This window comes from Brachyhypopomus gauderio, chromosome 7 (assembly GCF_052324685.1).
Source record: "Brachyhypopomus gauderio isolate BG-103 chromosome 7, BGAUD_0.2, whole genome shotgun sequence".
Classification (NCBI taxonomy): domain Eukaryota; kingdom Metazoa; phylum Chordata; class Actinopteri; order Gymnotiformes; family Hypopomidae; genus Brachyhypopomus; species Brachyhypopomus gauderio.
This window is the reverse complement of record NC_135217.1, coordinates 12,439,340-12,465,112: the sequence shown is the minus strand read 5'-3', so window position 1 is coordinate 12,465,112 and position 25,773 is coordinate 12,439,340. Positions and strand designations below refer to the sequence as shown.

Below are 25,773 nucleotides of genomic sequence, written 5' to 3'. Positions count from 1 at the left end.
CATTTCTGTCACAAAGCATCAAGGGTTGGTACATTTTATGAAATTCTGTGGATTTTATTTTGTAATGTTAACATAATAGAGCTGTTCAGGTCTCAGTCAAAGTTGGTATTAATGTGGATATCCATCAATTCTGGCTATCTGGAGTGCCTGGGTGTACATGCATATAATAAATTACTATACAGTACTGTGCAGAGCTTTGTTTAAATGTACATAAATTTCATATTCATCACTTAATATTAATGACGAATCCAATCATTAAGCCTATGTTTGCCAATAATAGTTAACGGTGTTACAGGTTTAATGATCTACTCCATAAATTATATTATGCAGATTAAATATCTGGCTCCTCCCAGAATCATCCTCACGTTTCTCCATCCTCTCGCGATAGTACACGACCAGCCACGGATCGAACATGGCGGACGGTATGAAAATGATTACTTGCATATTTTCACGCCCTTTTTGTTTTATATGTGGAGCAAATTGCTTGTTGGCATGGACAGGTGCTTCTGTACATGCATTTGCGAAATGTTTTGACCTAAATTAAAAAATATACATTTATCATGGCGTTGACCGGGTTTATTTAGCGTTTTATCCCCCTTCCCCAAGTCTACCTAGCGAGGAGAGCTAGTAGGCTAACCGAGCTAAGTGGACTGTGTGGGGAAGGTGGTGGGCAGGGCGGTGGTGGGGCTCCGTCCGCCGGGTGGTTGTAGTCACCGGCAGAAATGCAGAATAAAAACTCTCGGGGTTGTTCGAGCCCGCGGGGTGACTCTGTTGGCCTTGTTGCTCAACGTTAAATTAGGCTGGAATCAACAATTGTTTTCAGGGAACCTAACGGTATTGCCGCTGCCTGTTTTGTTGTCTCTGGCTGTACTTGTATTGGTTGTGGGATCACCGAGTACCGGACACCGGTGACTGTTGCGTTGCAAAGACGTTAGAAAAGCGCCGAAACTCAACGAGGTCTAAACCTCCGAGTACTGGACATGTCTGGGAATTGATGTGTGATGCGGTCATGTGACAAGTTTGTGGCGGCAGATCGTTTATCCACTTAGACCTGCAATTAATATAAACTATTAAAAAGACTGGTGCAGCTAACGACTAGGTTTGATTAGCGTGCAATAAAAGATGCGCTGTCTTAAATGTTTTTGCACTTTTATTGCGGGTTCCTTTATCTAAACGTATGTGTCCAAACAGGTCTGCTGGTAATCTCATAGTCTCTAACGTTTTCCTTTAATGTAACGTCTTATGCTGTTGGGTAGTACTTTAAATGGCGTATGATAAGCACAAAAATCCCAACACATTTAATCATAATTAGCACAATTAAAAGTAAGCGTTTTATGGCGCATCTTCAAAATTATAGTGTGAAGTATTGTGGTTGTCCGTTACTTTGAATGTTTGGGCTTCAGTCTGCGTGCTGGTTGCAAAATCATGTCATTGTACTCTGCAGGCTGCCATAGGCTGCCATGCTTTTAAAATGCTTTATGGTGCCTAATGATCTCTGAAGGAACAGGTCTGCTAACTACATTGCTTACAGGGTTTGGCACAGAACTAAAACAGCGCCTCACATAAAGTATAAAAGGCTAATCCTTTTAATCTGTTTTCACACAGTTTTAATGGATTGTTGATACTATTGCTCAGAGTCTATTACTCTGTAATTGGAATGGCCGTGGTAATGTTTTGTGATCGTTTCCCTAACGCTAAAGTTCTTTATATATGTTTTTCCCTTTCACACCGTTTATCGTCCTTGTAGACCAAGTCAGGTGGTTATAGGGTCAGAGCAGGGCAAAGGCCAAGTGTCTCCTCAGCATTCTGGGGAATGAGTAGCGCACACCGACACACTCTGGACAGAAAAGAGGAAGGAAACTGCGGTAGGTGCAGAGTCTGCACTAAGCGGTCAAATCCCAGGTCTTCTGGCACGAGGGAAGAGGATCCATTCAGGATGTGGTCCGACTGCCATGTTGTTTTTCTTTTCACCACACACACACACGCACAAGTTCAGACAAAAGCTTTAAGGGGAAAGCCGTTAAAGAGTTACGCACAAATCTTGGGAAAGAAGGTGTGTTGTGTTTGCATTCCTGTGTCTTAATCATGTTTGGGAAATGCAATTACAGCAGCAAAACAGAATCCCATGTAACCGGCCCTTAGGCCTTGCACACAGTAAATGTGTCTGTTCTCAGGAAGTAGTTTGCAACCAGGCTGCTCTCTCAGCAGTTTAGTCATAGTTTCTCTCTTACCTTGGGCTGTCCCTGTTGTTTTCCCCTCCTTCTCTTGATCTATTCCTGGCACTTATTCTACACCTGTGTGTGTGTGTGTGTGTGTTGACTCACTCATTCCTCACTTACCCTGTTTCTGGTCTTTCTATTACTTTTTGCCGTTTCTGTTCTCCTCCGTTTCTCTTCAATTTGCATCCTTTCAGGTGTCGTCACCCATGCCCTCTCACCTCCGACCTGTCCGCCCCCCACCTCACTGCCGATGGTTAACCCCTCTCACTTGGCGTCCCTCCCCCCTCCCCTCCCTGCCCTCCACCCCTGCGCTCCCTCCACAGAGGAGGTGCAGAAGCTGCAGAAGCACCTGTGCCTGCTCCGGCAGGAGTACGTCAAGATGCAGCACAAGCTGGTGGAGACGGAGAGGAGGTGCTCCGTGCTGGCCGCTCAGGCCTCCGGCCGAGGCTCGCCCTCCCAGTCCGGCGACTCCTTCATCAGCCGCCTGCTGACCATCGTGGCCGATCTGTACCGGCAGGAGCAGTACAGGTGGGTTCTGGGAGATGTAGTCGTGGTAGTTGTAGTTGTGGAGGTGCGAGTCCTCAGCTGTGGCCCCATGTTGCAGTGACCTGAGGGTGAAGGTCGGGCGAGAGTGGTTCAGTGCGCACAAGTTCGTGCTGGCGGCCCGCAGCGACGTCTGGAGCCTGGCCAACCTGGCCTCCGTCTCGGAGCTCGACCTATCAGGTGAGAGTGGGCGGGGCTTTTCTCAGCATTCCATATTTGGCGATGAGGCAGCTGTCCTGCCCACGCAGCGTGAGAGGACGCGGTATTGGACAATGACGTGCATTGAAAGCCTCCTTCTCTTTGGCTGCCTGTGTTCTCGATTCACTTCCTCCATCACCGACCAACGGCGCTGCGCTCAGAGGCCAAGCCAGAGGTCGCCATGGCGATGCTGCGCTGGGCCTACACGGACGAGCTGGAGATGTGTGAAGACGACATCTTTCTCATTGACCTCATGAAGCTGGCCAACCGTTTCCAGCTCCACCTCCTGCGAGAGAGGTGGGCGGGTCATTGGGCGGGGCCTTAGTGAGGCAGGTGTCACGGGGCGGGGTCAGGACCAAGCAGGTGTTTCAGGAGGCAGGGGGAAAACTCAGTGTTGCAGCTTTGCATTGTCTGCTGTACTGAGGCAGGTGTGTGTGTGTGTGTGTGTGTGTGTGTGTGTGTGTGCGTGCCGCATGTGTGTGTGCATGAGCACGCACAACTGAATTTGTAATTGTAGTTCATCAGATTCTCATGTTACATACTGAAAACGAATGTTTTTGAGTACAGTTGAACACATCACATCTGCACATCGTGCTCTTTAAATGACCACAGTCCTAGATGTTTCTTTCTCCCTCAGCTTCTAAGAGCGTGTTCCCCTGTCTGCGTGTAGGTGTGAGAAGGGAGTGATGTCCTCCGTCAACGTGAGGAACTGCATCAGGTTCTACCAGACAGCCGAGGAGCTGGACGCCACCACGCTGATGAATTACTGTGGGGAAATCATCGCCAGCCACTGGGTGAGTCAGTCCTCCACCAGCCTCCACCTCCTGCCCCTCCACCAGTCTCCACCTCCTGCCCCTCCACCAGTCTCCACCTCCTGCCCCTCCACCAGTCTCCACCTCCTGCCCCTCCACCAGTCTCCACCTCCTGCCCCTCCACCAGTCTCCACCTCCTGCCCCTCCACCTCCTGCCCCTCCACCTCCTGCCCCTCCACCAGCCTCCACCTCCTGCCCCTCCACCAGCCTCCACCTCCTGCCCCTCCACCAGTCTCCACCTCCACCAGTCTCCACCTCCTGCCCCTCCACCAGTCTCCACCTCCTGCCCCTCCACCTCCTGCCCCTCCACCTCCTGCCCCTCCACCAGCCTCCACCTCCTGCCCCTCCACCAGTCTCCCCCTCCTGCCCCTCCACCTCCTGCCCCTCCACCAGCCTCCACCTCCTGCCCCTCCACCAGTCTCCACCTCCTGCCCCTCCACCTCCTGCCCCTCCACCTCCTGCCCCTCCACCAGCCTCCACCTCCTGCCCCTCCACCAGTCTCCCCCTCCTGCCCCTCCACCTCCTGCCCCTCCACCAGTCTCCACCTCCTGCCCCTCCACCAGTCTCCCCCTCCTGCCCCTCCCCCTCCTGCCCCTCCACCTCCTGCCCCTCCACCACTCTCCACCTCCTGCCCCTCCACCTCCTGCCCCTCCACCAGTCTCCACCTCCTGCCCCTCCACCAGTCTCCACCTCCTGCCCCTCCACCAGTCTCCACCTCCTTCCCCTCCACCAGTCTCCACCTCCTGCCCCTCCACCAGTCTCCACCTCCTGCCCCTCCACCAGTCTCCACCTCCTTCCCCTCCACCAGTCTCCACCTCCTGCCCCTCCACCAGTCTCCACCTCCTGCCCCTCCACCAGCCTCCACCTCCTGCCCCTCCACCAGTCTCCACCTCCTTCCCCTCCACCAGTCTCCACCTCCTTCCCCTCCACCAGTCTCCACCTCCTGCCCCTCCACCAGTCTCCACCTCCTGCCCCTCCACCAGCCTCCACCTCCTGCCCCTCCACCAGCCTCCACCTCCTGCCCCTCCACCAGTCTCCACCTCCACCAGTCTCCACCTCCTGCCCCTCCACCAGTCTCCACCTCCTGCCCCTCAGCCCCCAGGCATCTCTAGCCATCTCCGGGGAAACGTTGCTATGTTTTCCTGTCTGATGCTACTCAAGCCTTCGTTTCCAGTCACTGTAAAGCCTTTGTTGGATTTCCTTTGTAACACCTGGATTGTAACACCTGGATTGTAACACCTGGATTGTAACACCTGGGTAACGCAGCATGAATTACCTTGTAAAGACCAGTATCATTTACTACATCAAGCATCATGGTTTTGTCTTCAGTAGGCTGAATGATGGTAACGACACTGGGATGGTAGAGACCCGGGCCCGTCCAGCACACCCCTGATCCCTCGAACATGTGGAAACCCTGAAGGGCTGGTCCTTGTTTTATAAGGTCCTTATACAATATAAGTTTACTGCTTCCTTGGCTGTGTTAGTTTCTGTCTTGGTGTAATGATTAGTCATTGGTCCGTTCTGATGTAGGTGAATTGTAGGCACAGGACGACATTAACATAAATGAAGAGTGTAGCAAACCCGTTGAGCCAGTAGCTTGTGGCGTCTCCTTAAGCAACACTAACCTGGAGTAAATGTCTCCTGCACTCCCTGATCAGTCTCCTGTCTCCTGTACCAAGGGAGGTCGCAGCAGTGTCTGACAGGAACTTCCTGCTTCAGGCCCACTCACACCATTTCAGTTGGATCCAGACTTTGACATAGCAAATCCAAAACACAAATCATCTTTCTCCTGTGCGGTTTTTGAAAGAATTGCTTAAATGTTTTGTGATATTTGGAAACCTCCACCCCCTCCCCCATGGTCTGTGTTTAGCTTAACAAATGACATTATGTTCTGTTAAAGAATGATCTGGTACCCCACAGAATTCAAGGCTTCTTTAACTATATGGATTTGTCCTGCTCCACAGGCAGAAAAGCAGCCCCAGATCTTGACATTCCCACCACCATGCTTTACTCTTGGGAACAGGTTATTTTGATAGTTAGGCAGTGTTTGTCCGTGTGTGTGTCCCACGGCCACTTTGATTGTGAACAAAAACATCTTGGCAGCCCTCTCATTAGTTCCATTTTCATTTCAGTTGTTTCTCAGGATTGTATCTTTATAGCCAGGACAGGATAACAACTCTTTTTTTTATTTATCCCCAGCACAGTCATTATCTTTTCGATTCTCACAGATTTTCCCTTTAAATATTCATGTTGTTTGTGTGAGACAGTGGCCCACAGTAAGATCCCCCCTGCTGTTCTGAAGAACTGTCCTAGAACTGTCCTTGATGCCCAGCCCCAATTAATGCCCCTGGGACCACCCTGCACTCTTCTCCCTGGACCACCCTGCACTCTTCTCCCTGGACCACCCTGCACTCTTCTCCCTGGACCACCCTGCACTCTTCTCCCTGGACCACCCTGCACTCTTCTCCCTGGACCACCCTGCACTCTTCTCCCTGGACCACCCTGCACTCTTCTCCCTGGACCACCCTGCACTCTTCTCCCTGGCCCACCCTGCACTCTTCTCCCTGGACCACCCTGCACTCTTCTCCCTGGCCCACCCTGCACTCTTCTCCCTGGACCACCCTGCACTCTTCTCCCTGGACCACCCTGCACTCTTCTCCCTGGACCACCCTGCACTCTTCTCCCTGGCCCACCCTCACTCTTCTCCCTGGCCCACCCTGCACTCTTCTCCCTGGCCCACCCTCACTCTTCTCCCTGGCCCACCCTCACTCTTCTCCCTGGCCCACCCTCACTCTTCTCCCTGGCCCACCCTCACTCTTCTCCCTGGCCCACCCTGCACTCTTCTCCCTGGCCCACCCTGCACTCTTCTCCCTGGCCCACCCTGCACTCTTCTCCCTGGCCCACCCTGCACTCTTCTCCCTGGCCCACCCTGCACTCTTCTCCCTGGCCCACCCTGCACTCTTCTCCCTGGACCACCCTGCACTCTTCTCCCTGGACCACCCTGCACTCTTCTCCCTGGACCACCCTGCACTCTTCTCCCTGGACCACCCTGCACTCTTCTCCCTGGACCACCCTGCACTCTTCTCCCTGGACCACCCTGCACTCTTCTCCCTGGACCACCCTGCACTCTTCTCCCTGGACCACCCTGCACTCTTCTCCCTGGACCACCCTGCACTCTTCTCCCTGGCCCACCCTCACTCTTCTCCCTGGCCCACCCTGCACTCTTCTCCCTGGACCACCCTGCACTCTTCTCCCTGGCCCACCCTGCACTCTTCTCCCTGGCCCACCCTCACTCTTCTCCCTGGCCCACCCTGCACTCTTCTCCCTGGCCCACCCTCACTCTTCTCCCTGGCCCACCCTGCACTCTTCTCCCTGGACCACCCTGCACTCTTCTCCCTGGCCCACTCTCACTCTTCTCCCTCGCCCACCCTCACTCTTCTCCCTGGCCCACCCTGCACTCTTCTCCCTGGCCCACCCTCACTCTTCTCCCTGGACCACCCTGCACTCTTCTCCCTGGCCCACCCTGCACTCTTCTCCCTGGCCCACCCTGCACTCTTCTCCCTGGACCACCCTGCACTCTTCTCCCTGGCCCACCCTGCACTCTTCTCCCTGGCCCACCCTGCACTCTTCTCCCTGGACCACCCTGCACTCTTCTCCCTGGCCCACCCTGCACTCTTCTCCCTGGCCCACCCTGCACTCTTCTCCCTGGCCCACCCTCACTCTTCTCCCTGGACCACCCTGCACTCTTCTCCCTGGCCCACCCTGCACTCTTCTCCCTGGCCCACCCTCACTCTTCTCCCTGGACCACCCTGCACTCTTCTCCCTGGCCCACCCTGCACTCTTCTCCCTGGACCACCCTGCACTCTTCTCCCTGGACCACCCTGCACTCTTCTCCCTGGACCACCCTGCACTCTTCTCCCTGGACCACCCTGCACTCTTCTCCCTGGACCACCCTGCACTCTTCTCCCTGGACCACCCTCACTCTTCTCCCTGGCCCACCCTGCACTCTTCTCCCTGGACCACCCGCACTCTTCTCCCTGGCCCACTCTCACTCTTCTCCCTGGCCCACCCTGCACTCTTCTCCCTGGCCCACCCTGCACTCTTCTCCCTGGCCCACCCTGCACTCTTCTCCCTGGCCCACCCTCACTCTTCTCCCTGGCCCACCCTGCACTCTTCTCCCTGGCCCACCCTGCACTCTTCTCCCTGGCCCACCCTGCACTCTTCTCCCTGGACCACCCTGCACTCTTCTCCCTGGCCCACTCTCACTCTTCTCCCTCGCCCACCCTCACTCTTCTCCCTGGCCCACCCTGCACTCTTCTCCCTGGCCCACCCTCACTCTTCTCCCTGGACCACCCTGCACTCTTCTCCCTGGCCCACCCTGCACTCTTCTCCCTGGCCCACCCTGCACTCTTCTCCCTGGCCCACCCTGCACTCTTCTCCCTGGACCACCCTGCACTCTTCTCCCTGGACCACCCTGCACTCTTCTCCCTGGCCCACCCTGCACTCTTCTCCCTGGACCACCCTGCACTCTTCTCCCTGGCCCACCCTGCACTCTTCTCCCTGGACCACCCTGCACTCTTCTCCCTGGACCACCCTGCACTCTTCTCCCTGGCCCACCCTGCACTCTTCTCCCTGGCCCACCCTCACTCTTCTCCCTGGACCACCCTGCACTCTTCTCCCTGGCCCACCCTGCACTCTTCTCCCTGGACCACCCTGCACTCTTCTCCCTGGCCCACCCTGCACTCTTCTCCCTGGCCCACCCTGCACTCTTCTCCCTGGACCACCCTGCACTCTTCTCCCTGGCCCACCCTGCACTCTTCTCCCTGGCCCACCCTGCACTCTTCTCCCTGGCCCACCCTGCACTCTTCTCCCTGGACCACCCTGCACTCTTCTCCCTGGCCCACCCTCACTCTTCTCCCTGGCCCACCCTCACTCTTCTCCCTGGCCCACCCTCACTCTTCTCCCTGGACCACCCTGCACTCTTCTCCCTGGCCCACCCTGCACTCTTCTCCCTGGCCCACCCTGCACTCTTCTCCCTGGCCCACCCTGCACTCTTCTCCCTGGCCCACCCTGCACTCTTCTCCCTGGCCCACTCTCACTCTTCTCCCTGGCCCACCCTGCACTCTTCTCCCTGGCCCACCCTGCACTCTTCTCCCTGGCCCACTCTCACTCTTCTCCCTGGACCACCCTGCACTCTTCTCCCTGGACCACCCTGCACTCTTCTCCCTGGACCACCCTGCACTCTTCTCCCTGGCCCACTCTCACTCTTCTCCCTGGCCCACCCTGCACTCTTCTCCCTGGCCCACCCTGCACTCTTCTCCCTGGACCACCCTGCACTCTTCTCCCTGGACCACCCTGCACTCTTCTCCCTGGCCCACTCTCACTCTGTTGCTTTAAACTCAAAAGCCGATCGCCTACACTTTGGGCTTTGGGGACACAAGGGACGTGCAGTATAAACGATGACTGTCCAACAGAGGGAAGATGGTATAATGATGCGTCTGGGCTTGCGAGGGCGTCCTGACTGAAATAAGATGGAAATATATTCGTGCAGGCTCATGTGTCCTGTGCTCCACCCACCCTGTGATTAATGTCAGCTCATTCTATCTCCCTCCTCTGTCACAGGATGACCTCAGGAAGGAGGACTTCAGTACCATGAGTGCCCAGCTGTTGTACAAGATGATCAAGTCAAAGACTGAGTTCCCCCTCCACAAAGCCATCAAGGTGGAGCGGGAGGACGTGGTCTTCCTCTACCTTATAGAGATGGACGCTCAGGTACACCGGATAATCAAACCACTGACAGCAGACTGTTGCAGAGGTCACTCAGATTGTTGATTCTCCTTCACGCACTTGTGTACACTTTATACTGTCTGATGAAGCTCATGAATATGAATGTGAAAAATTAAGTATGTATGATTTTTATGAATATAAATTTATGAGGTTATGAATATGCATGAAGGAAATGCATGACTCTGTCTTGGTGATTTCAGGTTTTTTGATATATATGTTAATCCATTTTTATCACAAATGTTAAAGCTATAAAACATTTCTGGTCATGTTAACTTCATCCTTCGGCTTCAGGCTTGATGTCCTATAGTACAGTAGTAGAATAAAATGGCGGAGAAGCTGTAACGGACACGTGTAAATATCTCCTGGGCTCTCTCAGTTGCCAGGGAAGCTGAATGAGCTGGATAATAACGGGGACCTGGCTCTGGACCTGGCCCTGTCCAGGAAGCTGGAAAGTATCGCCACTACACTAGTAAACAACAAGGCAGATGTGGACATGGTGGACCAGAGTGGCTGGAGCCTCCTGCACAAGGCCATCCAGAGAGGTAGGGGGTGCTGTGGCCTCCTAGAAGCTTCACGCCGCAAGTTGCTTGCTGAAGAGAAATCCCAAATCCAAAACACGTTTGCGTTGTCCTTACGTTTACACCACTGCCTCTAAACTGTGAGCACCTTCGTCACCTTGGCGTAACCCTCTCAACGTGCGTGAATTTCCCGCTCCAGGAGACGAGTTTGCGTCCACGTTCCTGATCCGACATTCGGCCCAGGTGAACGCGGCCACAGTCGGCGCTGTGGAGACGCCACTACACCTCGTCTGCTCCTTCAGCCCCAAGAAACACAGCAGCACTGTGATGAGTGGCATGGCCCGCATAGCTGAGGCCCTGCTTCACACTGGTGCCAACCCCAACATGCAGAACAGCAGGGGACGGTGGGTAACGTAGTTCCAATTCCGATTTGTCGTTTATTTTTCCTCGAAAACAGTTATTGATTCTTGCCTTATTTCCATCTTTTCAGAACACCTTTGCACGAGGCTGTGGTTTCAGGAAATGAACCAGTGTTCAACCAGCTTTTGCAATGCAAACAGTGAGAGCCTGAAATCTTTTCCTAGATAACTGAATCCAATTGTGACGACTACTTGTTTACACGAACAATAAAACGGCTCTGAGCATCTGTGCTGTTTTTACTGACGACTTCCTGTCATGTCCCTTCCTGTTCAGACTGGACCTGGAGCTGAAGGACCATGAGGGCAGCACGGCCCTGTGGCTGGCCCTTCAGTACATCACCGTGGCCTCTGACCCCTCCGTTAACCCCTTTGAGGACGACGTGCCCGTGGTCAACGGCACCTCGTTCGATGAGAATAGCTTTGCGGCGCGACTCATACAGAGGGGGAGTGACCCGGACAATCCCGATGCCTCAGGTATCGTAGAAGGACTCCTCAAACAGCTGCCCACACCCTAGAGATTATCGTCTTTGATTCAGGCCTCCAACGATGTATGGCTGTTACATAAAGAGCCACCACAGGGTGACGTTAGAGAATATGAGAGATTGGTTTACTGGGCGATTGATTCTGTAGCTGTGCTATTTCAAAGCCGTAGCCGTTGAAGTTCTAAAAATAGGCGTGGCCTGGGTCATGGCTCCAGTGCAGGGCACAAAGAGTCCCTAGACCACTCCATGGCCAAAGCTGCTTCCATGAACCCATGAACCTATAATCCTATTCATCTGACATTTAATGCTCTGGGAAAAGGTTGCACGGCAAAATTGCTATGGCATGAGGAGGGCAGCATGGGAAAACATGTTAATAGCAACCAGTGGGATACAGTATGGTACTTTCTTGTTGCACTGGTAACAGTGGCAGGCCTTTGCTTTAGGAAGCTGCCTCATGCAGCGGGCAGCCCTTGCTGGCAGTGAAGCAGCTGCCATCTTCCTGGCCACCCACGGGGCGAAGGTCAACCACACCAATAAATGGGTGAGTGTTTTCTGAGGACACCTGCTGTTTCTCCTCACCAGTATGGTGATTATTACGCATTCGAGTGTCTGGAGGCCAGTGTTCCTTAAGCTCAGGTCATCATTAAGTATCTTTTGCGAGTTTTCTCCCTGTTCCCTCTCCCCGTTGTTGTATACTCATAATGAGTCCAGTCCAGAGGGTCAGAGTGTGGGCTTGACCTGATGTCTCCACCACCAGGGCGAGACGCCCCTCCACACGGCCTGTCGCTGCGGCCTGGCCGGCCTGACGGCGGAGCTCCTGCAGCAGGGCGCCAACCCCAACCTGCAGACCCAGAGCGCCCCGCCCGACGGCGGGGACCGTGGCCACGGCGTGTCCTCGCAGAGCCCGCTGCACATGGCCATCGCCCACAACCACCCGGACGTGGTGTCCGTCATACTGGAGCAGAAGGGTAGGGCCCGGCGGACCGGAGAGGTCGCCCGGTAACGCCTCGCAGAAGTGGCCGCAAGTTGTGTGAGCTGTCGTCCCAGAGTTGGCGCGTTGTTAAGATGTCCGTCGTTTCCTTCTCCCCCAGCCAATGCTCTTCACGCCACCAACAACCTGCAGATCATCCCAGACTTCAGCCTCAAAGACTCCATGGACCAGACCGTGCTCGGCCTCGCGCTCTGGACAGGTACCGTGGCCCGGCAGCTTCTGCTCGCTTTGAGCTCTTTGTGGTAACTGGGCTTTGTTCAGAAGACCCAGGTTTTAAAATGTCGTTCCACTGCAAGGTTACTGCTGCATTTACTGAATGCTTGTGTGGGTTGTCAGGGATGCACATCATCGCTGCTCAGCTCCTGGGGTCCGGAGCGGCCATCAACGACACCATGTCGGACGGCCAGACTCTCCTACACATGGCCATCAAGAGACAGGACAGCAAGAGCGCCCTCTTCCTGCTGGAGCACCAGGCGGACATCAACGTCAGGTATGCGTTCTCCTTCAGCATCAGTGAGGATTATGGCCTGTACATCACCAGTGTAGTGTGTTTGAACACGCACTGAACCTAAGTTATAACAGCCATGGTCTTGTGAATCATGCGTATCAAAGGTTTATGGACGTGGGCGAACATCCTCATGGCTGCGGTCAGAGGTTCGATGCCAGTTGTAGGTGCCACCTTTTAAAGATACCCCTGCTCCCTCAGGACACAGGAAGGCCAGACAGCCTTACAACTGGCTATCAGCAACCAGCTCCCCCTGGTGGTGGATGCCATTTGCACAAGAGGAGCAGACATGTCTGTGGTGGATGAGAAGGGTGACCCTCCTCTGTGGCTCGCCCTGGAAAACGGCCTGGAGGATATCGCCTCCACGCTGGTGAGGAGTGCTTAGGGCCTTTTGCTGTTGCCCCTGAATGACTTTTTTTACCCCTGCATTGCTGTTTTTTTCTCTCCACGATGCAAATCTCATCCCCCGTATTCTGCCTGCTAGGTCAGGCACGGCTGTGACGCCACGTGCTGGAGCTCGGGGCCCGGGGGCTGTCAGCAGACCCTGCTGCACAGAGCCATCGACGAGAACAACGAGGTCTCCGCCTGCTTCCTCATCCGCAGGTGCGCACCCGGCCCTCCGTCTGCTGTAGCTCTCACTGACTCGGCCTGCTACCAGCATGCTGGTTTTAAATGTACAACTTCCTGATTGGCGTGTCCAAGGCGTGAACCTTCATCAGAGGGAATCCATCCAGGCTTAAAGTGAATTTGTCCTGGGAGCTGCAGTCAGGTTGTGCGCAGTTCTGGCTCAGATTTCAGCTGCGACAGCGAAGAACACAAAACGATCTCTTTTGGTCTCACACATGTTGTTTTTTTTTTGTGGTACCATAGACTGCATATGTGGTGTTAAATCCAGAGCAAAGGAAGAATTTTATGCACAGTAGATCTGACATGACTGTAGCTGGTGTGATAATAACCTCAGGATAACCGGAGGATGACCTCAGGCTTTATGTCTGGGGTTTTGGTCCTTAACATCTCTTTCATTTGTACACATCTGATGGTGCCTATGCAAATTCTGCACTGCTGTGTTGCTGTCTTATTGTCATTGGCTATGGAGGTTCATGAAGCCCCACCTCACCAACCACATCTCGCCTGTGGGTTTTGCTTTGTGTGTGTGTGTGTGTGTGTGTGTGTGTGTGACTCTCAGTGGCTGCGATGTGAACAGCCCGCGGAGGCCAGGGCCCAGCGGGGAGGGGGATGAGGAGGCGCGTGATGGCCAGAGCCCCCTGCACCTGGCCTCCTGTTGGGGCCTGGAGGACACGGTGCAGTGCCTCTTAGAGTTTGGTGCCAACGTCAACGCGCAGGTGGGAACATTCACTCAACCTTTTTCTGCACTGGTGATTTTAGAACTTCAGCAAATAAAGTAATTCCTTTATTTCCTTTGAGGACTTTTTTTGCTACTAAAAGTGATTTGACAGCTACCTTAGCTGACTTAAGCAGTTCAGGTTCAGAAAGCAAAATAAAAAGTAAAATGTATTTTCTTGGTTTTTTGCATTGGTCCTGTGTTTACATGGTAGCTAACAGGAGAGAATATAACAGTGGCCGAGAAGAGCAAATCTACATTTGAGGAAGCAAAATTAGTACAAACAAACAAATTTAGATGTGTAATACTTTTTACCAGTAGGTTTTTTTTTTTTGTTGGTTTGTCTTTTTTTCCCCCCATAAAATGTAAACTTGTCTTGCCCGTCTCAGCCACCATACAGTAGGCTTATAGCTGCATACCAGACTCCTCCTGAACCCCATCCATGTCCTTCTGAACGCAGGACTCTGAGGGTCGTGCCCCCATCCACGTGGCCATCAGCAACCAGCACAGCGTCATCATCCAGCTGCTCATCTCCCACCCGGACATCCGGCTGAGCCTGCGGGACCGGCAGGGCGCCACGCCCTTCGCCTGCGCCATGAGCCACAAGAACAACAAGGCAGCCGAGGCCATCCTGAAGAGGGAGCCCGGCGCTGCAGAGCAGGTGTGGGCGGGGCGTGCGGTGGTGGGAGGGGCGTGAAGAATTCAGGTTTGAGGTGGCCAGGGCAGTATTTTTCCAACCCAGATTTCGGCCACTCCACTGGTCCACCCACCACCCCATGCAGCTGTTTTAGCGATCTTGGCTCTTTGGAGACCAAAGGAAAGAATGATGACGTTTCCCCTCCCCCCACTTCCTCCTCAGGTGGACAACAAGGGGAGGAACTTCCTCCACGTAGCTGTACAGAGCTCAGACATTGAGAGCGTGCTCTTCCTCATCAGCGTGCAGGCCAACGTCAACTCACGGGTGCAGGACGCGGCCAAGCTCACACCACTACACCTCGCCGTGCAGGCTGGCTCCGAGATCATCGTCCGCAACCTGGTGAGGGGCGGGGCCACGTGCTGGGGGCGTGGCCATGAATATAGTTAGTAGAAAATGGGGCAGCCAGCAGCCTTCCCAGACATTGTCGTCTTATTTATAATTCAGTCCGTCCGATTTTTAATAATTTCTGGCATCAGCAGTTGTTTGGTAAACAGATGGTTGTTTTGTCCCAGCAGTTACTTTTCATTTCAGGTTTAAATCATTCCATGTAATACATTTATTTAAATGATTTATAATGGACATGTGATACAAGCTGTAAAATCACACAATGCTTTTGTAAAGCTGTTTGTTCTCGCAGTTATTTGTGTTATGGGTGTTTGGGACTGCTACATAATCTTGTGGTCAGATAATTGAATTGCTGGTCAATTTTTTAGTGCATGGTTGATTGACGTTGTGTGTGCGTGTTTAGCTCTTAGCAGGCGCCAAAGTGAACGAGCTCACCAAACACCGTCAGACAGCGCTCCACCTGGCCGCGCAGCAGGACCTGGCCACCATCGGCTCGGTGCTTCTGGAGAACGGCGTCGATTTCACCGCCGTCGACGAGAACGGCAACAACGGTACGCTAACAGAGTGCTAACGTGAGATAATTGAACACAGCCCATGGCGTTGGTCGTTTGGCACGTGTGACATGTTTGTCTGTCTTGGTCTTAGCTCTCCACCTAGCAGTAATGCAGGGGCGTCTCAACAATGTGCGCACACTTCTCACGGAGTCCAACATCGATGCGGAGGCCTACAATCTCAGGTAGGAGTCCTCACATTGTGGGAACGCAGCCTTTTACTGTCAGTTATCTCCTCATGTCTGACTCTGGCGTTCGGCCTCCGTCCGCTCTGTGTGACGCGGGGGCAAAAGGTAGAACCGCTGCTTGTGGTCGCAGTCTGATCCAGCTGACCGCTGTTGCTGTCCTCAGGGGCCAGTCTCCAATGCACGTGCTGGGGCAGTATGGGAAAGAGAACGCGGCGGCCATCTTTGAGCTCTTTTTGGAGTGCATGCCAGAGTATCCTCTGGACAAGCCAGACAATGATGGAAACACAGGTTGGAGCTCGCTCTCCACTGAGAGCTTTCTTCAAGACATAGTTTCATAATTTATGTATACTTCATTTAGATTTATAATATAAATTAGTTCATGTTTAATGTATCCACCCTCAATATATATTTGCACAATATACCACACAAGTACAGTAGAAAAGTAGTATATGTAGATGTGGGAAAGAAAAAAAAAAGGTTTTTCTTGACACGACATTTATACTTAATGTGCTTATTCCCCCGGACGCCCTCAGTTCTCTTGCTGGCCTACATGAAGGGCAACGCTAACCTGTGTCGAGCCATCGTGAGGTCAGGCGCTCGCCTGGGTGTCAACAACAACCAGGGCATCAACATCTTCAACTACCAAGTGGCCACCAAACAGCTCCTCTTCCGCCTCCTTGGTAAGGAGATCCACAAGCTCATTCGGGGTTTTAAGAAGTTCAGCTCGGGCCTGGAATAGTTAGCTGTAAAAATGGACTGGATTTGTACGCAAGGACCCGCTCCGAGTGTCGTGAGTTAGCGGCGAGTCTCAGACCGTGTTGTGGCGTGTTGTAGATATGCTGTCCAAAGAGCCCCCGTGGTGTGATGGGTCCAACTGCTACGAGTGTGCCGCCAAGTTCGGGGTGACCACGAGGAAGCACCACTGGTACGTGCACGCTCAGCCCTTTGATCCAGTCTACAGATATACAGAAAACCTTGGAACGTCTCTACCTCTGAACCTCTGCCGTGTGTTTGTCGAGTCCCTTTGAATGTTCCCCCACCTAACCTCCGCCCATCTCCACCCACCACCAGCCGCCACTGTGGCCGCCTGCTCTGCCATAAGTGCTCCATCAAAGAGATCCCCATCATCAAGTTCGACCTAAATAAGCCGGTCCGCGTGTGCGACATCTGCTTCGACGTGCTGACTCTGGGTGGAGTGTCCTAACAGGCCAGCAGGGGGTGCTGTGGAAGAGCTGGGCACCAGTGGGCATACGCGACGCCATACGAGGTGGAGGGACCGAGAACAAGAAAGAGAAGCGTGAAATCAATGGAGAGGCTGGAGGTGAGAGTACATGGACTAAATGTATGGACCACAACCATTACTACTGTCACAGTATTTTCTGGAAATAAAACAAACATCCATTACAATGTGTGTATGTTCTAGTAACATTACCAACATCTACAAAGGATCAAAGTAAACGTGGAGGTGGAGGTTTTTGTACTAGTTTGATGGAAAAAGAGCCCATGGGTAGGGGTTTGGGGCAGGCTGACATGAATTTGATGACTCTGATGAAATGTCATTCATCACTTTCCCATAAATCCATCTCGAACTTAAACATCACTTGACTGGGGATATTGATGATTGGATATAAAGAGATGTAAACAAGGTGTCTGCTAGTTTGGGTGTCTTCTTGAGAGATGGTTTGAAGCCTTAATCTCACAGGCCTGGGGTTCTTGGTCTAGAACGAGGAGCATTCATATACCTTTAGTGTGTTTGAAGACTTCTCCAGTCTGGGGACGAGATTAGCAGCCTGGAGGACTCCGATGTGATTGAGCACATAGTTAACTCCTTGGCATCTGCATTTCAGCGAGATATGACCTAATCTCGGCTGTGTGTCGGTGTATTGTATGATCAACATTAATCACTGAAAGATCAGAACATTAAACGTACCTTATTTTTATTATTCCATTAGCATTTTTACATATTCATAAAACACTCATGGTTGGCTAAGCCAAGTCTCATTTTCTAACCCAATAAAAAAATAACAATTTTTCATATGAAGCCAGAAAGTGATTAACTCTGATATTGAGCTCTGAGGTGCAGAAGTGTGATTGGTTAACTACTATGCATATGTATGACATTTTACCAGTCACCATGATTCATTTACTTCTGATCACCAAAAGATACATTCCATTTCCATTTAATCTCCTCTGGCCTTTTTATGCATTTTGTGTGTGTGGTGTCACCTCAAGTTGATCGGTCATGTTTTAAATTTTCATTCGCAACGCTAAATAGCTGCACTTTATCAAAACTTTTTTTTTTTACACATTTATTTTGAAAGGAAAATGTGACGCTTGGAGTTGGTCAGTCTACAATGTGTTCTAGGTATTGTTAAATTGTACAGTTAATTGTATGATATTTTTGATCACTACAACTGTTTTGTACTTAGATGCAGGTTGTGCTTTTTTTTGTTTTGATTTTGTCGATGTGACAAACCTAAAAACTCGCCTCTGTTTAATCCTTTATGCACACTGTATCGTATCTGTATGCTCAGATATCTAGCCTGTCACTTCCTCCAGTATCCTTTTCAAGAAAGGGAGGACAACTTTACATTAAGGCCATCAGACAATTAAAAAAATCAATTAAAAACTGCTTGTCTTAACTCTCTTAAGTTGTTTACCTACAAATTTGGAGAGATTTTCATTTAGTTTGGTTTATTTCCTGAGGTAAAAAAAAAATCTGATTCAAAATGGATTTTCTGAAATCATAATTGAAAAATAATTGTAAAAAAATCTTTTGACAGCTTAATTATTGATCATGTAACTAGCTTTCCCAATATCAAACTTTGTCAGGCTGGATCTGAATGTTACTATAAGCCTAAGTTAGCGCTTCCAAATAACACAGCACCCAGCAACATATCACACATGTATGTGTGTACATCTTAAGTTCTGCTCAGCTCAGTCTTGGGTAAGGAAGCATGACTCCGCATGGGGTGGACAGCCCTTGTACCCCTGCAGATTGGGGTTGTTTGAGCGCGTCTGATCGTCTAGTCGCACACACACACAGCGTGTCTTCCCTGTGGCAGGTGAGAAGAGCATTCTTGGAACTCCGGTCCAGTCTCTGTGGACACCGCCACTGCAGAAAGACGATGACATAGCAGTCGACATGGGTCCCCATGTCACCAACAAACAGGCTGTGTCGGTGACTGCACCGTGGACAGGGGGTTTTACCTTTTCTCCGAGCACCAAACGCGCCCCCCTGCAGCTGCGCCCCATTCTGAGTTACAGGCTGGATAGACCCGGTTCTCCTCCTCAGCTTGGGTTTTCAGTTTCAAGCCCTCAGTCAAGTAGGCCTCCGCCTGCCGGAGAGCTTCCGTTGGCTCCGCCCTATCAGTGTAGAATCGGCCAATCAGCTTGCCTGGGCACGTAGAGGGTCAAAGAGAGGGAAGGATGAGGTTAATCTGTGGATTTGAAATGTATTGCAAGGTTAAATATAAAATTGAATCTGAGACCAGGCACAGGTACCAGAAAGACAGTAGGTATCGCAACCTTTTATGGTACGCTTTACTCAAAGTGATTGTACATATGGCTGTGTACGTTTCCAGACATTACCTACTGGTGTGTACTCCTTCTGATAGAAAGTCAGCCAGTCATAGAGTGCCACTATCTGAGACGGAGACAGATCTGAGACATCATCTGACAGCCCCACCTCAGAAAAGTCACCTGTCACAAAGGACCTTGATGCATCTCTTCCTGAAAATACACAAATACCTAATTCAGCAAAGTGTCAAATGACAACTTTGTGGCAATAACACCCCCTCCCTTCCCCACACACACACACACAATCTGGTAAAATCAGAATGGTCTAGAATAGCCTGTCTTGTTAGTTGATCACACATACACAATTTCCAATGTAAATGTGCAAGTACCAAGTCAGGTATCCACTGGCATTAGTCTAACCAGAGCTCTATGAATAAATAAAATACTACAATTTTTTGCCTACAATTGCAAATTTGCATTCTATAATTTTTAGTATACCTACACGATTAGTATGGTCATGCTGCAAAAACAATCTGGAATGTTTAAAATTCGCAGAAAATGTTATACAGTGCCCTGCAGAGACACTATTACATGCGCATTATGCACAACAGAAAGGAAGATTTTAGGCTAAAGATGAGCAAGAAAACAGCCAGCTAGCAAACGTACCTTTATCTATGGAAGCCTATTTTCACCGCTTGATGAAAAAAAAAACAGTCCATATAAGTATCTCAAAATTGTGACTTAGTACTTCGTTATGAGGTAGTAAGTGATAATTGTGAGATACTTGTATGGACTTTTATTCTTCCTCTTTCATTTTAATGAGATATTAAGTCATAATAAGATACTAAGTCTTATTATGACTTAGTATTTCATTATTATGACTTACTATTTCTTCAAGAAGCGGAAATAGGCTTCCATATTTATCAGCTCTGGCAGAGTCCAACACTTTCTTTTAATTCAATATGTAGCCTATACATTTTCATTCCACACTTTAGCTAGTTCATACCTGAAATGTCCCAGCTGACGTTGACTAGGTTATTCGGCGGATTTGAAGTCACATAATGGGCCCGATATATTTAGCTAGCTTCTGCGATTTTCAATAGTATGGAATTAAACCATATGTAGTGGAGTTCTCAAATCACTCATATTTCAGAGATTAGCGCAGAATATACACTCACCGGCCACTTTATTAGATACACCTTTTCAACTGGTCATTAACGCAAATGTCGAATCACACAATCACCTGGCAGCAACTCAATGCATTTAGGCATGTTGACATGCTGCAGTTCAAACTGAGCATCAGAATGGGGAAGAAAGGTGATTTAAGTGACTTTGAACGTGGCATGGTTGTTGGTGCCAGACGGGCTGGTCTGAGTGTTTCAGAAACTGCTGATCTACTGGGATTTTCAAGCACAACCATCTCTATGGTTTACAGAGAATGGTCTGCAATCGAGAAAATATCCAGTGAGCGGCAGTTCTGTGGGCGCAAATGCCTCATTCAATTTGGCATCAACAACATGAAAGTATGGATCCATCCTGCCTTGTATCACCGGTTCAGGCTGGAGATGGTGGTGCAATGTTGTGGGGGGTATTTTTCTGGAACACTTTGGGCCCATTAGTACCAGTTGATCATTGTGCCGATGCCACAGCCTACTCGAGTATTGTTGGTGACCATGTCCATCCCTTTATGACCACAGTGTACCCATCTTCTGATGGCTACCTCCAGCAGGATAACGCCCCATGTCATAAAGCATGAATCATCTCAGACTTGTTTCTTGAACACCACAATGAGTTCACTGTACTCAAATGGCCTCCACAGTCACCAGATCTCAATCCAATAGAGCACCTTTGGGATGTGGTGGAACAGGAGATACACCTCATGGATGTGCAGCCGACAAATCTGCAGCAACTGCGTGATGTTATCATGCCAATATGGACCAGACTCTCTGAGGAATGTTTCCAGTACCTTGTTGAATCTATGCCACGATGGATTAAGGCAAAACGTGTACCTACTAAAGTGGCACGTGAGTGTATATCTGGCCAGCTACTATTACTGGAGCACAGTCTAACTTTACCTGAGAAGAAACGATAACCCCCATCTGGACCGTAATGTTTACGCCCCTTCTCAACGTCAAACACCTGTCCTAGAATGGCAAGGTAAAGTCCTTTACTGCTCTCCTTCCCATCATAAAGTGACAGCTGATCTTCGCTCAGCAGCCTGCCCACTGATGGCCGCTCCGTCCACGGCTGCAGCAGCTCCAGGCTCCGTCCGTACAGCGCCACCGTCAGCCACTCCGGCAACGTCCATACAGCCAAGCTCACCGAAACAAAGACTACAAGATATTTGAACATTTTTAACGCCCTGTTGACTGCATAACGACAGTGAGGGAAACAACAACAACAAAAGAACTACTTGAAAACTACTTGAATATGGAAACGTTTCGGATAGTCAAAAGCGTTTAAGAAAATAAACAACACCTAACGTCGCTGTACGCTTCCGGGTTTTTGACTGCTTGTAGTACGCATGTCCAAGTGGAGTGGGGGGGGGGGGGGGGGATAATAATAATAATAATAATAATCTTTATTTGTATAGCACCTTTCATACATACATGCAACCCAAAGTGCTTTACAGTATAAATAAAAGAAACATAAAAAGGAGATAAGACAGAAAGAAAATGTTAAAAGAAATTAAAGATACAATATTAAAATAACATAAAAAGTAAAAAAGTAAAGTAAACAATTATAATAAAAAAGTAAAGTAAATAAGAAGTAAATATAAGAAGAAAAAAAAATATTAAAATTAAATATAAAAAGGGATGAGAGCTGGTACAAGTTTTTTTTTTTTATATCACATTGCTATGAAAGTTGACAGTATATAGTACGAGCCATTTAGTTAATGCCATTTCGGGATTTAAATCAGCCTGGAAAAGGTTTTTTTTAGCTGGCTACAATATATGAATAAAAAACAAGAACGTAATGCTGGAGGCGACCACGAGGGGGCGTGCTGCTCCAGACCTTGACGGAGCGCCAAAGTTTTCCGTGGAGTGTGACGTCACGAGCCCAGACACATCAATGCGGTAGTGAAGGAGCGCAGGAGCCGCTTAGCAATCCGCACTTGTCAGAACGGGCTGCGAGACGAACCCGAACACGGCCCGACGGGAGTAAGTGGACCCACACCCACCGGACACCATGGGGAACGCGGAGAGCGGAGGCGGCGCTGGAAGTGGCGACGAGGAGGACGTTGAGACCGAGAGCCCGGGCTTCGCAGAAGGCAGCCCGGCCTCTGCGGTGACTGGCACCGGGGCAGGCGGTGGCAGAGGCTCCGTCCCGGGGAGGAGCGGGAGGGGAGCCGCCAACCCCCCGCTACCCAGCTACGGACTCCCCTCCCCGGAGGCCCTGATGGAGCAGGTCAAGCTGAGGGAAGCGGCGGCCCGCATGAGCGATTCGATGGTGGCCATTTCCGAGTCGGCCCTGGCCCGGAACGAGAGCGCCCTGGTGCGCTGGTTGGAGGAGCGGCTGGGCCGCGGGGAGGAGACCGTCACTCTGGAGCAGTTCTGCGAAATGCTGGAGAGCCGCGACGCGCCCCGGGAGGAGAGCGAGGAGGTACCGAGACCGAGCACACCCGCCCCGCCGTGGCCCTTACTACACAACACGGCCAGCGCCTTACTCACCAAGTTCACTTTGAATAAAACTAAGTTCTCCGAGTTCTAAATGACGGTGTGTAGCTCTTCTACACTGACATGTGGGATATTTAATCGCTCGCCCTGTCCAACTAAAGTTGACTAAAGTTAAAGAGCTCTAGCAAACGGCCAAAGCAGTTAAATGATCTGGTGCCGCCTGAAGGGTCGTAGACTCAGTTACAAAATAACTCCAAACTCAACCTGCCTGTCCAAATGGAAGTCACAGGGTATCTCCTCGTAGGGGGGCTATGTTTACTTACTATTGACTTATTCTGGGTTCTTCACAGCTTAGATCCAGTAAACACCATCTGTGATAGTTTTTTGTTTTGCATGTATTGAGGAATATTCTGAACTTTTAGGTTGTGATACAAAGGCTTTTCCAGTACTACTTACGACATTTATCCATCAATCTGAAATCAACTAGTCGTAACACGAGCAGAGGTCCTGTAAAAAAAAAAAGCAGGTTCCAGAGAGAGCGGCTCACACTAAAATCTTCTAATCAGACATAAAGGAATTGGCCCCTGTTAGCTCCAGAAGGCTCATTTCAATGGGTTTCTCCCCAGACATTCCAGCTGTCGGGACCAATGGCTACGATATAAGTGCTTTAAAGCATGAAGTCATTAGTCCTGCTTTGCCGCTACAATGTGATGCCAGCAACCACAGGGTTTATTTGCAACCTGTTAGTGTCCTGCTGCATCTGGACACTAACACACACACACACACAACACACACAAACATATACATATCTGACATCGCTCCTGTTGTATGCAGTGTTGCTCATCCCCTGGTGAGTCAGCACACTGAAGTGTGTGTGTGTGTGTGTGTGTGTGTGTCTGTCAGACTGACACCGAGTAGACTTTGACCGGGTTGTGCAAAACATGTTTCAGGGACTGGGAGGGCCCCGCTCACCACACCCATGCAAATGGATTTCTGCCCTTTCTTCTGTGGTTCTTATGTTGTTGTTGTTGTTTTTGTTTATCAGTGACACTGGTACACTGGTTTCTTCCCTGTGCAAAACTTATTCATACTAGAATGTTGAACTGGTTCAGAATATATTTCTTCCACAGCACCTTTATATTTTTCCACAGCACCTCCAGTAATTAAAGTAGAGAAGCTCCAGTAATGCTGTATTTTCTGAGTCGTTGGTGTTCTCTTGTGTTCAGGCGTTTGGACAGTTTGATGCTGAAGGAGACGGCGTGGTGGATGTGGAGAGCATGCTCATGGCTCTGAAGAGCAGTAACGGCGCCAACCTGCAGGGGGAGCTCAGTCACGTGACCAGGCAGCTACAGGCCTGCTCTCTCACGCCAGGTAAGACCGGACGTCTTTTGGGCTGGGTCTAGGGAGACCCGGTTCCCACCCATTCCAGGACAACAGTCTCGTCAAGAGCATTAAAGGGCACTTCTGTCCCACAACTGTTGTTGTATTGTTAAGGATATCAGGATGGTTTTCAGTGAAAGATCAGGCTCTGGGTTCGTCACTCTTCATTGTGTGTCCTTGATAAGTAATATTTAGTTTTCCTCAAGGGTGGGAAACTGACTTATAAACATAACACGGTGTTATAGGGTGATTCAGTCCTTTCATTTAGCTGGCTTGAATCGTCCAAAAAGGGGTTGGTCTAAATAATTTTTTTCGTCTCTGGCTTTTACATCCTCGTGTAATTCTGCTGTTTCTTTCGCAGGCTTCGTGGATATCTTCTCCAAGTCCAAAGACAGGCTGGCGGCCCACGCCTCCAAGATCTTGAAGTTCCTCCACAGAAACCGCATCCCCAGCAGTGCAGTCCCCTTCCCCACACTCGAGGGTTACAACAGCATCTGCACCATGAGGTCTTCTGTCCTGCAGGACTTCCTGGAATACCTTCTACAGAAGGAGAAAGGTTGCTACCCGATCCCCATTTGAGTATGGTTGAAAGGGCGTGTGCAGGCGACGTTTTTGTTCACGTCTGGTCGAAGCAGAAGTAGAAGGGTCCAGGTCACAGGTCTCCGTCGCGTTGATCTGGCGTGACCGTTCGTCCGTGGTTTAACAGGCCCGACTTCAGCACGTTCTTATCAGTTTGTTGACGCACATTAATTCTAAAATCATTCCCACATAGCCTAGACTAGCCTTAATCACCCCTGTTTAGCAGAGCTGCGTACAAGTAAGTACAGAACTGACCACACAGAATGATGGACGAAGCACTTCACGTCTCATTCGTGAACTGGCCATTATGTCGTCTGTACAAGTGTTGCAGTATATCGGAACGATCAGACTCTAAAGATGAAATTGCTCAGTAGTGAAACTGTCATTGTGCTCGTTTTCTGACCAGATTTGCTCACGTGCAGCTTTGATGGATAAGGCCGTTGTCTCCTTCATGCTCTCCGCGATCACATTTTTCTGATTCACTAAGTTTTAAGCGTTACAGAAATTGTCCTGCTCCTCTGATCCCTAACGGTTAATCACCATCGTCCTCTCTGCCCCCCCCTGCAGACCTGGACATCCGCTACGGCGCCGAGCTGAGTCAGGACCCGGATGCTGAGCGCGTACGCGTCATCTCCCAGTGCTACAGCTCCATCGAGGTCTCGTCCAACGCCGCAGACATACCCAAGATGACCAACGGCGAGACGGTGTCCTTCTGGCAGTCGGACGGCAGCGCACGCTCCCATTGGATAAGGCATGTTGGCTCCTCCCCCCCTTCACTCTCTGGCCAACTGGCTTCTGTGTCTCTTTCTTCTGTGGGTTATAGACTTTAGAGTAAACCTCATTAATTGTGTTCATGGTTGGGATTAGCAGGTAGGAGTGAACAGTGGGAGCCATGCGGGAATCAGAGCTGTAAACGGTGGTGATAATTTGACCTGTAAAGCACTGTGTAATTATACTGTGTGAATGTCCTGATTCACTACACTGGCTGCACACTCTCATGTCTGGTATTGGGCACTGAACCACATTAGTGTGTCCCAGCTTGTAGGACTGATGGATCAGCCAATCAGGTTCAGAGCCAGAC

At 50.7% G+C, this 25,773-nt stretch overlaps 3 protein-coding genes across 4 annotated transcripts in view; 2 read left to right on the top strand and 1 right to left on the bottom strand.

Moving 5' to 3' along the window:
- The first annotated feature begins 362 nt into the window (after window positions 1–362).
- ankfy1 (ankyrin repeat and FYVE domain containing 1) lies at window positions 363–17,875 on the top strand. Of its 2 annotated transcripts, none has more exons than XM_077011783.1 (25): window positions 363–422; window positions 2,543–2,747; window positions 2,824–2,942; window positions 3,122–3,257; window positions 3,631–3,754; window positions 9,395–9,544; window positions 9,936–10,101; window positions 10,277–10,481; window positions 10,568–10,636; window positions 10,771–10,970; window positions 11,422–11,519; window positions 11,736–11,946; window positions 12,070–12,168; window positions 12,306–12,459; window positions 12,676–12,844; window positions 12,959–13,077; window positions 13,661–13,817; window positions 14,277–14,477; window positions 14,676–14,852; window positions 15,262–15,409; window positions 15,504–15,594; window positions 15,761–15,885; window positions 16,131–16,277; window positions 16,432–16,522; window positions 16,669–17,875. In XM_077011783.1, exons 1-25 carry the CDS (start codon window positions 413–415, stop codon window positions 16,799–16,801), a joined length of 3,504 nt encoding a protein of 1,167 aa, XP_076867898.1. In that variant the 5' UTR covers window positions 363–412; the 3' UTR covers window positions 16,802–17,875. The 2 variants fall into 2 exon arrangements, with proteins under 2 accessions (XP_076867898.1, XP_076867899.1); XM_077011784.1 differs by lacking the exon at window positions 363–422 and adding an exon at window positions 430–2,053.
- Window positions 17,824–21,634, bottom strand: cyb5d2 (cytochrome b5 domain containing 2). Its single transcript, XM_077011785.1, has 4 exons — window positions 21,192–21,634; window positions 19,189–19,329; window positions 18,808–18,994; window positions 17,824–18,712 (listed from the first exon to the last, which is right to left on the bottom strand). The coding sequence occupies exons 1-4, from the start codon at window positions 21,466–21,468 to the stop codon at window positions 18,535–18,537; spliced, it is 783 nt and encodes a 260-aa protein (XP_076867900.1). The 5' UTR covers window positions 21,469–21,634; the 3' UTR covers window positions 17,824–18,534.
- Window positions 21,635–22,173: 539 nt separating this feature from the next.
- zzef1 (zinc finger, ZZ-type with EF hand domain 1) overlaps window positions 22,174–25,773 on the top strand; it is a 37,666-nt gene continuing 34,066 nt past the window's right edge. The window contains 4 exon segments of the mRNA XM_077011782.1: window positions 22,174–22,719; window positions 23,960–24,104; window positions 24,475–24,669; window positions 25,260–25,443. Coding sequence (XP_076867897.1) covers window positions 22,306–22,719; window positions 23,960–24,104; window positions 24,475–24,669; window positions 25,260–25,443 — 938 coding nt within the window. The 5' untranslated portion in view covers window positions 22,174–22,305.